The sequence below is a fragment of the Rutilus rutilus genome (assembly GCF_951802725.1).
Source record: "Rutilus rutilus genome assembly, chromosome: 1".
Lineage (NCBI taxonomy): Eukaryota > Metazoa > Chordata > Actinopteri > Cypriniformes > Leuciscidae > Rutilus > Rutilus rutilus.
Genome location: NC_140209.1, coordinates 72,059,241 through 72,073,310, shown reverse-complemented (window position 1 = coordinate 72,073,310; position 14,070 = coordinate 72,059,241). Strand labels below are relative to the sequence as shown.

General features: G+C 41.5%; 1 protein-coding gene across 1 annotated transcript in view; it reads right to left on the bottom strand.

Annotated features, from left to right (window-relative positions):
* LOC311305794 (uncharacterized protein) overlaps positions 1-14,070 on the bottom strand; it is a 1,216,100-nt gene that overhangs the window by 1,133,855 nt on the left and 68,175 nt on the right. The window contains exons 19-21 of the mRNA XM_084433664.1: positions 11,182-11,355; positions 10,783-10,956; positions 3,048-3,221 (exon numbers count right to left, since the gene is read on the bottom strand). Of these exons, the coding sequence (XP_084289790.1) occupies positions 3,048-3,221; positions 10,783-10,956; positions 11,182-11,355 (522 nt within the window). The remainder of the gene's footprint in view (positions 1-3,047; positions 3,222-10,782; positions 10,957-11,181; positions 11,356-14,070) is intronic.

Below are 14,070 nucleotides of genomic sequence, written 5' to 3'. Positions count from 1 at the left end.
CAGCCGATTGCGCCTCAAAGTCGATCAAGACTGCGCAGCAGCCCTGAGACCATGGGCGGCGGGCGATTGGTACCGTTCAGGTGTAAGCCTGGGGACTTCCTCGAGAGTGAAAGTGGTGTCTACGGACGCATCCACCTCGGGATGGGGAGCGCTGCTCGAGGGCAGGCCGTTCTTTGGCCTTTGGTCAGAACGAGAAAAGCTCCATCATATCAACTGCCTGGAAATGCTAGCAGTTCACAACGCGCTGACGCGCTTTTGTCCCCACATCAAGGACCAACACGTCGTAGTCCGCTCGGACAACACGGCCGTGGTGTCCTACATAAATCGCCAGGGCGGTCTCGGATCCAGTTCCCTTTTCAGGCTGGCCGAGCGCCTCCTAATATGGGCTCAGCGCAACCTGCGCTCGCTGAGAGCGGTGCATGTGCCCGGGACACTCAACCTGGGTCCAGACAGGCTGTCCAGGAACAACGTTCCCACGGGCGAATGGTCTCTACACCCACAAACAGTCCGGCTGTTGTGGCAGAGATTCGGCAGGGCGGAGGTGGACCTATTCGCGTCCCCAGAAAACGCTCATTGCCCCGTGTTCTTTTCGAAGAACGACAGCGCACTGTCCCACAAGTGGCCGCACTGCCCGCTATACGCGTTTCCCCCAGTCTCCCTCCTACCTCAGGTGCTGGAGCGAGTCAGGGAAGTGAAATGCCCAGTACTGCTTATAGCACCGTTCTGGGACAACCAAGCCTGGTTTCCAGTCCTGATGCAGTTAGCAGACTCCGCTCCATGGCCAGTGCCATTGAGGAGAGATCTCCTCTCGCAGGCCAGGGGCTCGATTTGGCACCCACACCCAGAGCTGTGGTCCCTTCATGTGTGGACGCTCAACGGTTACCCGTTAGTCTCACGGATGGAGTGCTGAACACCATCACTCAGGCTAGAGCGCCTTCCACCAGGCGGCTTTATGCCTCGAAGTGGTCGGTTTTCTCCAGCTGGTGTACAGCTCGGGGCCTGTCACCCCTCGATTGTGAGGTGACGGAGGTTCTCTCCTTCCTACAAGAGCTGTTGGACAAGGGCAGATCCCCTTCCACGCTCAAAGTCTATGTGGCGGCTATCGCAGCGTGCTCGACAGCAACGCCAGGCCAGTCACTGGGAAGGAACGATTTAGTCATCCGCTTCCTCAGGGGAGCTAGGAGGCTGAATCCCCCCAGACCTCCCTCAGTCCCGGTGTGGGACCTTTCTACGGTCTTGGCAGCCATGAAAGGTCCCCCCTTTGAGCCTATCCAATCTGTCAGCCTCAAACATCTGTCTTTCAAAACGGTGTTTTTGATGGCCCTCGCTTCGGTGAAGCGCATAGGCGATCTGCACGCGCTCTCTGTGAGTCCAACGTGCTTGGAGTTTGGGCCCAATGACTCCAAAGTCATACTCAAACCTAGGCACGGCTACGTGCCGAAATCCCTCAACACTCCGTTTAGGGCTCAGGTTATTTCCCTGTCTGCCCTGCCGGGATCAAACGAGGAAGGGGACTCGAGCTGTCTTTGCCCCGTTAGGGCTTTAAGAGCTTATGTGTCCCGCTCCGCTGCCTTCAGACAGACGGAGCAGCTCTTTGTCTCGTTCAGTGGACGTTCCAAGGGAACGGCTGTTTCGAAACAGAGCCTGTCCAGGTGGGTGGTTGACGCCATAACAATGGCTTATACCACCAAGGGCCTTCAGTGCCCCTTGGGCATTAGAGCGCATTCCACGAGAGGCGTTGCCTCATCGTGGGCCTGGTCTAGCGGGATTTCCTTACAGGAAATATGTACGGCGGCGGGCTGGGCCTCACCGTCTACATTCATAAGGTTCTACAACCTAGAAGTTCCCGCCTTGCAGGCCAGGTTGTTTTCGGTTTAGCCGAATCAGCTGTCTAACCAGGACACTGATTTCGCAGGCGCACAACGCCACCGAAGACTTCACCGCACTTGCAAGCCAAGTATTTTCGGTGTATTCGAGTCAGCTGTCTAAACACGGCACTGATATCGTAGACGCACAGCGCCGCCGAAGTTTTCTGGGCAGAATTGTGTAAGACCCATGTTTTTCCCACATTAGCCAGGCTCCCTCCTGCCTATGTGATGTTATATCGCGTCTAGAACGCACCTATTTGGGCGAAAGTGTGTAAGTCCCACATTTCCCACATCAGCCAGGCTCTCCCTGCCTATGTGACGTTGTATCGCGCTTAAGGGCGCATCCATTTGGGCGAAATTACGTAAGACCCACATTTCCCACATTAGCCAGGCCTCCCCCTGCCTATGTGATGTTATATCGCGTCTTAGGACGCAGCTATCTGAGGGTGGTTGTCCCCCCCCCCCCCTCCAGACTCTCCGAAGTCTACCGGGTGATTATGCACTGTATACCTGGACTAGCTTCCAGTGGTCGGTGTTTTCTCATCCCAGCACGCACGGCGTCTTACAAGTGGTTCCCGTAGCGTTCTACGAACGCAGTACGAGAGAACTCTCGTAAGAGAACGTACTCGGTTACTAACGTAACCTCGGTTCTCTCTAGAAGAGGGAACGAGTACTGCGTTCCCTGCCGTGCGCGCGGTTCGCTCTGGTTCGCTTCGGCGATGAAAACCAGTTGAATCAGCCTACTCGAGCTCCTTTTATAGGGGATGGCCACACCCGTTTCGGCGGGATGTGACGAGGAGCGCGCGAAGCGCTCTCATTGGTCTGATGTTGCATCAGCCCTCGCTCGATAGGCTCATGCAGTTGCCGCAGAACAGCCAATGAGTGAGCGAGCCGTCTCGCCATGGCTGTGCACTGCCGCAATGCGTTTTACAAATATGAAAATTAAGGATAATTTTGCTTCAGTATTTCGTGAAAAGAGACTTTTCCCGTAGCGTTCTACGAACGCAGTACTCGTTCCCTCTTCTAGAGAGAACCGAGGTTACGTTAGTAACCGAGTACGTTTTAGTTTAAAAAACCCAGAAAGTGCACTGCTATAAACAATGAAACATAAGCCCTGCTGTCTTCAAATAAATAAACTTCAGTCACACTGTAACTGCTGTACAGTATAATGATACTAACTGTAGTTTCTCCAGCTTGAATTGTGGGTTCATCAGTAGATCACTGAGGTTTTTCACTCCAGAGACTCCTAGTGTATTCTCGCTCAGGTCCAGCTCTCTCAGGTGTGACGGGCTTGATTTCAGAGCTGAAGTCAGGATGAGACTCTGTTCCTCTGTAATACTGCATCTATTCAGACTGAAGACAGAAAGAGAAAATTACTCAGATCCATGATGATCAACTAACGTGTTCATCTTCATCCAGCAGACTTTTGCTGACAAATAAACAGGGATATCAAGGTAAAGGTAACATGGAGAAAGACTACACATTGTTCATTTAAATATACTACCAACATTGTAACAATACAAAGGTTGAAATTGTTGATGTATTCATGTTTACACATTCAACTCAGAGATGGTACAAGATGGGAATTTATGGTTAAAAAGTCAAGTCAAGTCAAGTCATCTTCATTTATATAGCGCTTTTAACAATGTAGATTGTCTCAAAGCAGCTTTACAGAGATAAATGTATAATTTAACGTAAGATTGTTTTGGCTTTATAGCGGTTCTTTAATAAAGTTATTTTCCAGCTAAAGTTAGTTTTGATTGATTCGCTTCCGTCGCAACGATCATTTGTTTTTAAATTAGGGCCACCAAGACGACACCATTCTCTCTACACAGACTTTAAACGCGAACCTGTGAGAAACGCTGATGGTGTTCAGATGCGCATTAAGAACGGGTTCTATAGTTATGTGCGTTTGAATATATGTGTGCAGGTTTGGAAATCCTTAAAAACCAAGCCTAAACAAATTACTGGTGTTTCCTTACAGTTTTGATTCAGAATTTTATTTTATTTTATTAATTCGGGGTAGATACGCAAATTGAGTTTTCCCGACGACGCTTTATCTGTAGAGTGGTAACGGGATCCTCCATAGGGAGAGACTAGTTGGCACTTCAGCAAAAAGTATATATATTAGGGGTGGAACAGTACACAGAAGTCACGGTTCGGTTCATACCTCGGTTCAGACATCACGGTTCGGTACGAGTTCGGTTAAATGGAGGGAAAAGCAAAACAAAAATGCAGAAGGCAATTTTTTTTTATTGTGCATGTCTCAGGCTGTACCATAGTGTCATACAGTCTCTCACCTGAGCTAGCTGCAACAGCCTGCCCTGAAGTGTGTAAAGTAAGATGTAAACAAAATAAGACAATCAGCTATAAAACTGAAAATAAAGCATCTCTTATTTATGTGCGGACGCACGAGCGCGAGGGTGCGCGCGGCAAAAATGTCGTCATTGCGGTGTGGGCGGTCTTGCGCGTTGGGTGCGCAAGGCCACATTTCGCGTGGCGGTGTGCAGTGCTATGGCAAGCCAAGAGGCTCAGAAATACGCCATAGATTAATCGCGTTTAAAGTCAAACGCCGTCAAATACGGCATTTTAAACCGTATTGGACGCTGTAAAATACGCCGTTGTAATTACAAACGCCGTAAAAGACGCGCGAAATACGTCAATGATGCCGTATTTGACGGCGTTTTAGTGTGCATGGAAAGCGCCGCGTTTTACGCCGTTCATCTCGCCATATGACGCCGTAAAAAACGCCGTTTTGGTTGCACAGAGCGCGCGTTATTTTACGGCGTTTTGCTTATAGTATAATGAGACACGCCCACTGTTTTCCACAGCCAGTAAGTTTGAACTGTTCTCTCCCAATCAATGATGAACCGAGTCAGACCAGACGAATTCAGCACGGATCATTTGTGGTAATCCAATTCATATGCTCCCAAGGAATTATTAATTTTATGTATTAAAATAATCCAAGCTAAATAATAAACTGAAATTAAAGAAAACATTAAAGAACATTCAAATCAATAAAGCAAAATTAATATGATTTTCACATTTTAAAAGGGTGTCACACAGGGCTTAATTTGAGCCAGAGGAACACGCCGGAGAATGGGTGACACATGACATATCGTTTTACTCAGGGGAAAAATGTCAAAAAGACAGCAAAGTTTGCTTAACTTTTTCAAATACGCTATCCAGTCAGATCCCAAACAAGCAAAAATCGTTTCCGCTGATCAAGAATGTGGAGACCATGGTGGACACAGCAGAAATATCGACATAATATCTCGTTATTTCGACATAATAAGGGGACATTCTAATCTGCATTAAGCCACATTAAGCGTTCTTATAATGGTTTTCTATGGGGGGAAAATACTTAACGTGTAATTGCGTTCTGGGCTCATCTGATTTTTTTTGTAAATAGCATAGCCCACTTTGTTATGATTTTAGTATCATAATGATTAATAAATGCACGCACAATTATCCGTGAACTTGATTGGAACAAATGCCTTTCAACTTGTGTGTGCAAAATTCAGAATTAAATGAATGTGCAGCAATTTGTACAAATAGAGAGTCTGTAGGCCTACTATACTGTTGTAGCCATTAGCGCATTTAGTTTCATATTTGTTAAAATATTATAATGTTATTTTTTTCCATGTATGTTGATTTATGAAAAGTGAACAGCACGAATAAGATAGGATGCACAAAATGAGACATGGAGTGGTTCAGACATGATTTTGACCACTTCATTAAGTTTTGTTTTGTAGAAAGCCTTTCTTTAAAGTGAATTTCGTTTTGTATAAATTGTATCTTAATTTTAATCAATTTTTCATCAACCGCCCGCGCGGTCACTTGCACTGCACGTCTGGAGCGCATCTCATCCTAACTTAATGAAACTCAGTGTATGCCTCACACAGACATGAGAAATACATCAAATACACAAAGCTTGAAATATCTTTAAACGAAATAATTCAAAATTAAAAAAAAAAAAAAAGGCTACTCTCTGATTATGTAATCCATTATGTGCATTTCTCTAGGCGCATTCACTACGGAGATGGCGATCGTCAACTTCATCTTTGCAGCAGACAGTCAGAAAACACTAGTTTATTAATAAAATTCAATGCACGCGTCACCGTATTTACAAATGCACATCTTGCTTGTTGCACGCACACATATTATGTCGAAATAACGAGATATTATGTTGATATAACATTATTATTAATAATAGCCTACATCTTTTAGAATATTTGATTGTGCTGAATGCTGAATGTTGCGCATGTTCAATTTAATAAAACTTTAATTGTGATCATTAAAATAATTTAATATTAAATATTTAGTGGCCAAGTTTTGAGCAGCTCCACCTGTCAATGATCTAGCACCCCCTCAGCACATGCGCTAAAAAATTTCTGGCGCCGCCCCTGCAGAGAAGCTATTTAGGCAGTGTATAATTTATTTTTTATTTTTTTCCGTTACCTCCAACCCCCGTTTTGAGTCGCCGGATCCAACCCCCCTCTGTGCTCCGGGACCTCCCATTACAAATTAAGCATGGTCACAAAACCAGTTGAGAAACACTGTATCAGAATTATGGATAGAGTATAGAGTTATGGATGTTATCCTGTTTTTTTCTCCGTTCACAGAAGCACTACAGGTGAATACGATGATTAATCCCCCTATTCTGTTGCTGCTATTTTACATGCAGGCTAAAACTAAACCCCTGGAAAAAAATGTTTTTGGTATTTTTAATGGGTCACAGTCACTTGTTCATTCTAATTTAATTTAATTTTAATTTAACATAATCTTGTCGGTTAATGAATGGAAGATCGCGTCGGTTGAAGGTGGCAGGAAAAAAAACCCTGAAATGAATCCAGTTTGTTGATAAAAAAAAAAAAAAAAAACATTTCTCATTTCCGTTTAGTTTAAGTTTTTCAACTAATAGTTATATTTTCCTTTATTTCAGGTTTATTTCGATTAGCATTTAAATGTTTTAATAGTTTTACTTAACTAACCCTGCCTGGGCAAAACATCGACAGAACTGTCCATTTTCCTACTCTGTCAAGCCACGAATTTTTACAAATATTCACGAATTATTTAATGCCGGTCTGTGACACAATATTAGGCCAATCACACTCATCCAGGCCAATTAACCTACAGCTATTGTTGCAAGCATAATTTACATTTATTTTAAGAATAATGACTCAAATGTGGGAAAGAAATAACTAGGCTATGTTATTTTTATTTATTTATTTATTGTCATTTGCTGAGTTTGCTCCCTTGCACCTTATGTTTTATCTTTTAAAATGACGGAAATTATTTCAAAATTAGTATTTTAAAAACGTCTTTGTACTCACTGAACTTCTATACCCACAAACGGTTGACTTTTTTCCCCCCAAGTCGTTTATTTCACTATGAACTGGACGATCGAAAGGGCAAAATATTTGAATCTTCATTTTACAAAAATATCTTGGATATAACGAAATGTAATAATGTTATTTAATTAATATATAATCAGTGTAATATGAATAAAACACGAATTTATTTAGCCTACAAAAATCGGAACACTATTTAATTCTGGAAGGAGAAGCTTATAGACCTACCAACAAACCTCCCACATTTTTTAGAAATAGCAAAAATTCGTCTTATTTTTTTTTTTTCAAATAGGCCCATTTAAAACACACAAATTCATAGGGCATTCTATGGGTTATATCAATATTTTGTGTTATTCAGCACTAGATGGAAATGTGCCGAGTTAAGCCAATACGACCTGGATTCTTTTCCTTGTTTAATAACTCCTCATATATGAGCATAAGAATTGGATTACCACAAATGATCTGTGATGAATTCATCTGGTCTGATTCAGTTCATCATTGATTGGGAGAGAACAGTTCAAACTTACTGGCTGTGGAAATCAGTGGGCATGTCTCATTATACTAAGCAAAACGCCGTAAAATAGCGCGCGCTCTGTGCAACCAAAACAGCGTTTTTTACGGCGTCATATGGCGAGATGAACGGCGTAAAAAGCGGCGCTTTCCATGCACACTAAAACGCCGTCAAATACGGCATCATTGACGTATTTCGCGCGTCTTTTACGGCGTTTGTAATTACAACAGCGTATTTTACGGCGTCCAATACGGTTTAAAACTTTGGCTTTAAACGCGATTAATCTATGCCGTATTTCTGAGCCTCTTGGCTTGCCATACAGTGCACATCTTTTAGCGCGCACGGCTCCGCATTCGAAGACGCACGACTTTAGAGCCGAATCTGGCCGAGCATATACATCTCACAGCACCGGCACCCAGTTCTTGCGTCTAAATTAGTTGCTTAATGTACATTAACAAAATGAGCCTACAATAGCAGACATAAGCCCTTTAAATAAAAATAAATGGCCATGTTTTATAAAAAGGTTCACAAAACTAAATACAAATGTTTAGAAATTATGTAAGATAACGTTAATTTAGTTAGAATAATCTGGTTTCCTTATTCGATTCTTCTGTTGTGTGGTTTTGGTGTACTAAAGTGTTGTTGTAGGCTACTAAAATAAACATTCACGAGTGTACCTTACTTCTCACCGCTGATTCCTGATGGACAGTTATACCGAGTTGCCCCCTGTCGTTTCAAAGAATAGTACACCGGCGAACGCGAAGTATAAATCCCTCGTCCATTTGGGGAGGTGTGCGCGCAATCTGTGGAGACTCGCGCTGCGGAGCCAGGCGAAAGTTAGTCTCGCGTAGCCAGACCTTCAGACTGACGGCTGAAGGTCTGGAATTCATAGCAGCTTTCTTTGGCCAAGGCCCGCCCATAAGGCCGTTTGACCGACATGTCAAACAACCAATTACAGTTCGTTTCGTTCAGCGTCACGTTTCGGGGCGTGGAAATGTCCCCACAACAACAGACTGACGTGCAACAAGTCGGTCAGCATAGAAAATCAAAGAAGGAGAAGAAAACAAGCAGTAAGTCATTGATCTGTTCGTGCACAGAATCCTATGTTTAGCTGATCTTGATAAATGCTCATTGTCACTCATGTAAACACAACAGTTTTTCTTACGCAATCACACGTCTGCGCTTTGTTTCCAGGCTGACCGAAAATAAACGCGACACTCGCGCCCCCCGGAAATCCGATAAAATTCAACCAATCAGATGACGACTTCGACATTCCTGAAGTGTTTCCAGTTAAGTGTACCATATGCATCAGACGTTTAGCCAACGTTCCGTGGGCGTGACGTCTGAGGCTGAGACTAGGCGAAAGTATAAACAAGGCTTAAGGCGGGGCTACAGATTAGGTATCCCTAAAGAACCCGCGTATCTAACAGTAGTTCCGCATTACATTCATTAATTTGCATGCGAGTTTTATTTATTTTTATACCGTGTATTCTCTCTGTAAATTCATGCACCGAACCGTGACGCCCGTACCGATTCGGTTCAATACGAATACATGTACCGTTCCACCCCTAATATATATATATATATATATATATATATATATATATATATATATGTGTGTGTGTGTGTGTGTGTGTGTGTATATATATATATATATATATATATATAATATATATATATATGCTTTTTATATATATATACCCCCTTTTTTTTTATATGTTGGGAAGTTGACCTTCCCAGACAATCCTGAGTAAACTTAGTGTCCCACGTTTTTTGCTGCAAATGACTGGGCAGTAGTTCTTGGACCGTCACTCACAGCTATTAGTTAATGTGTTTTTTTGTTGTTTTTTTTCCTTCATTGTTACTATGTTGTTTGTCATTTATTTTTGTTGATTCTTGGTGTTTATGTTTTTGTATCTTTGTTAGTTCTTATTTCATGTTCAAAATTTAATAAAGAGATTGATGAAAAAAAAAAAGTATATACTGTATATATATAAACCAAAATACAGCGAATAGTCTTCTTGGCGCGCCTACTTTTGAAAGTCAACATTTAGATTATGTGAACTAAGTTAAATGCATTGTAAAGGCCTAGGTCACTCTGGAATAAATCACAACGTGTTTCATGATAAAAACGTGACTTTAGTTTACAGTCCGGAAAATACAGTAGGTTATAGTAAATTATTTCACGGACCCCCTGGCACTTGAGAACTGAAAGCCTCATAAGAAAGCCCTGTCGAGGCTCTTCCCCGGTGCGGGTCGTGTCGAGCCATTAGTCTGGGTGTTTGATGAGAAAAAGATGAAATGTAGTAGTTGCAATAAACGCGTTCAGAATCCGCACAACTGCTGCAGCGGAGGACTTTTATTCTGCTGAGCGGAGCTGAGGAAGAACTGATGACGGGACAGTTTGATCTTCGGCTGACAAATCAGAGGAAAGGAGCGTTTCATTCCCGCCTATACGTGTAGAAATCAAATATTCAAGCTGTTTATAAATGTTTCTACCTGAGAACGAAGAGTGAAAAATCAAGCTGAATACTTGTTTTTAGTTTTTCTGAAAAAATAAAAAGACGAAAAAGGAAGTGTTTTCTCGTTTTTCTACTTTCAATATTAAATCAAAAGACGAATGAACACACGACACGGTCCGTGTATCATCTGATCATTTCATTTCCTGTTTGGAATGGAATAACGAGAAATGAAAAGACGGATCGTTTATTCGGTGTTTCGTTTAGTTTAATAAACGGAAAATGATATTTCGGCTCGATTTCTAATTTTTCGTTTGTGGTTTACAAATCGGTTTATGGCTTTGATATTTCGTTTGCACATGTGGGCGGCGCTGAAACGCCCCTTTCATCTGATTGGTCAAACCGCTTCGTCTTCCGTACAGCCAGAATAAGAGTCCGTACGGCACACTCACATCCCACTTTAACCCCCTGTGAGCAATAGGGGAACCCAGAAAGTGCACTGCTATAAACAATGAAACATAAGCCCTGCTGTCTTCAAATAAATAAACTTCAGTCACACTGTAATTGCTGTACAGTATAATGATACTAACTGTAGTTTCTCCAGCTTGAATTGTGGGTCCATCAGTAGATCACTGAGGTTTTTCACTCCAGAGTCTCCTAGTTTATTCCAGCTCAGGTCCAGCTCTCTCAGGTGTGACGGGTTTGATTTTAGAGCTGAAGTCACATCAGAACAACCTTCATCTGTCATATCACAGCAGCTTAAACTACATTAGCAGAGAGAGAGAAGAAAATAAGACAGAAGAAAGAAAACTCTTTATTCTTTAAAGTCACATCATCTTCATAAGCAAATAAAACAGAGAGAGGAAGAGAGATCTTCATCTTTATTTCACCAGATCACAAAATACTAAGTTTGCACAAATACAGTGTTAAAGTGTTTTAGTTTAAAGTGATTTTAAGCATTTTGATTCTTGTATGTGAATGTGACTGACCTCAATCTCTCCAGTTTACAGTGTGAATCCTTCAGTACGGCACATAAGTGCTTCACTCCAGAGTCTCCTAGTTTATTCCAGCTCAGGTCCAGCTCTCTCAGGTGTGACGGGTTTGATTTCAGAGCTGAAGTCAGGATGAGACTCTGTTCCTCTGTAATTCTGCATCCACTCAGACTGAAGACAGAAAGAGAAAATTACTCAGATCTATGATGATCAACTAACGTGTTCATCTTCATCCAGCAGACTTTTGCTGACAAATAAACAGGGATATCAAGGTAAAGGTAACATGGAGAAAGACTACACATTGTTCATTTAAATATACTACCAACACTGTAACAATAAAAAGGTTGAAATTGTTGATGTATTCATGTTTACACATTCATTTCATTTCATTTTTAAAGGGTCATGAAACCCCAAAACACATTTTTTGATGATGTGACACGTGACCTTTCCAACGTGATGACGTGATACATGGCACATCTCAGAGATGGTACAAGACGGGCATTTGTGGTTAAAAAGTATATATATATATTTATACTACAGGGCCGTTGAATGCTTGAATCTGATTGGTTGACGAACGTTCTAAGGTGTGCATTATTTTCAGGGAAACGCACAGCTAAAGTAGTTCCAGGCAGGTCTTGACCGCATTACAGCTCCATATCACTTCGCGTAGTTAACGGTAATAACGAAAATAGGATACAATTCATAACAAGAAAAAACATTTAGCCCCATGCGCTTGATCTGCAATTTTCAATGTCTAGCTTCACAATCAATGGAAACATGCAGTTTAATTTGAATAAATAAAGTATATAGTCCTATCTATAATCAATAGAAAATTAAACTGAATATAGGCTAAATAAATGGATAGTCCTGCAGCACGGATTATTATTGCAGATAATATAACAAATAAATAATTATTGATAGGCCTACTTGTTAAAAGGGTTTTGTGTTTCATTTATTTGGCTAGTCTGTCATCTGTCAATAATAGAAAAAAAAGAATGAATTCGAATTAATTAAAAGGAATTGAATTATGAATAAATAATAATATTGACGCACATGCTTTTCTGTCTCATTATTGCAACATCTCTCTCTCTAATAACTGCATTAATAACTGGGGACACACTTTAAGGCCGGTTATGAATGTAATTTGATACGTATGACTGATCATGCCCAAACGCGTGTTCAGCGCGTTCAGTCTGTGTTCAAAGTCGGTGTTTAAAATCTGCTGCAGTCGATGAAAACAGTCAGAGAATGTGTCAGCTAGTCGTGTGTCCCCAGCATTAGTCTGCTATCAGTGGCTCAAACCTCCGTTACTAACTCTAAAATGACGTTTTGGAATTAAACGTCAGGCCGTTGAATTTGCAGCAAAAAAAACGTGGGACACTAAGTTTACATATATACACATATATATATGTAAGGAATAATTGACGACAGGCCGTTGAATTATTAGAAAAATAATATATATATATATATGATACGAAACACTCAAAACATTCCACAACAAATCCTTTAAATTTAATGTAAAAATAAAAAGTTTGTTGTGAATAAAATAAACCACTTAGGAGGAGTAGCTAAAAACTCAGAGTCTGAAATATCCCAAAAATCTACATTCAAACCAAAATATCTGACTTCCTGTTGGTCGGAGCTAATGACTGTAAATTAGAAAGTTGTCCGGCTCGATGAGACCAATATACATTCTGATTTTTGTAACTGTGGGTAAAAGTAACCCCCCCACTTTGTCAAAAGCATTTTGAAAGTGACACACTTCCTGCAGCCAGTTGGTGGCGCTATAACTTTGACTCACAATAGTCATATCCATGTGATCGCCCTCTTACAACGAACACACTGCGGAAGTTTCATCAAGATCAGTTAATGTATGCAGAAGTTATAACACTTCGTGTTTCTCTTTTCTCGCCATAAATTCATTTCCTCGCCACGACCAAACCGTTCAAGATATCAAAAATCCGTCCGCAATTTAGCATCCTCAATGTCTTGACTTCATGCACACCGAGTTTGATGGGGATTGAATTAATTCTCTAGGAGGAGTGTTTCAAGAGTTTTCGAGCACGTTAAGGCCCCCAAAAGCCCCTGAAACCTTGAAAAACAATTATAAAAGCAAATTTCTCCTAACAGACAAATCCCCCACACCCCACACACACAGAGAGACACAGATACAGAGAGAGAGAGAGAGAGAGAGAGAGAGAGAGAATTCTCCAAAAAAACTACATTCAAAGCAAAATATCTGACTTCCTGTTGGTCGGAGCTATTAAGTGTAAATTAGAAAGTTGTCCGGCTCGATGACAACAATATACATACCGATTTTTGTGATTCTAGGAAAAACTAAGCCCCCATTTTTGACTAAAGGTGGCGCTACTGAGCCCTTCAACACGCCCGTTTCTGAAACTTTGCACATGTCTCCTGGATAATAAATGTGATGTGTCTGTTGAGTTTCATGCATTTTCAAGCATGTGAAGAGTCTCAAAAGCATCCGAAAAGAATATTGAAGTTTGATGCGTTGCCACGACAACAGTATCTAAGATATCAATAATCCTTTCACAGGTCTACATATGCCATGTGTCTACATTATACACATAAAGTTTGAAGCAAATCGGGTAAAAATAAGAGGGGGATTTCAAAGCATTTTGAAAGTGACACACTTCCTGTTGCCAGTTGGTGGCGCTATAACTTTGACTCACAAGGATCACATCCATGCGATCGGCCTCTTACAACGAACACACTGCTGAAGTTTTATCAAGATCTTTCAATGTATGCTGAAGTTATAACACACTTCCTGTTTCTATTTTCTCGCCATAAATTCGTGTCCTCGCCACGGCCAAACCGTTCGAGATATCAAAAATCCGTCCGCAATTTCTCATCCTCAATGTCTTG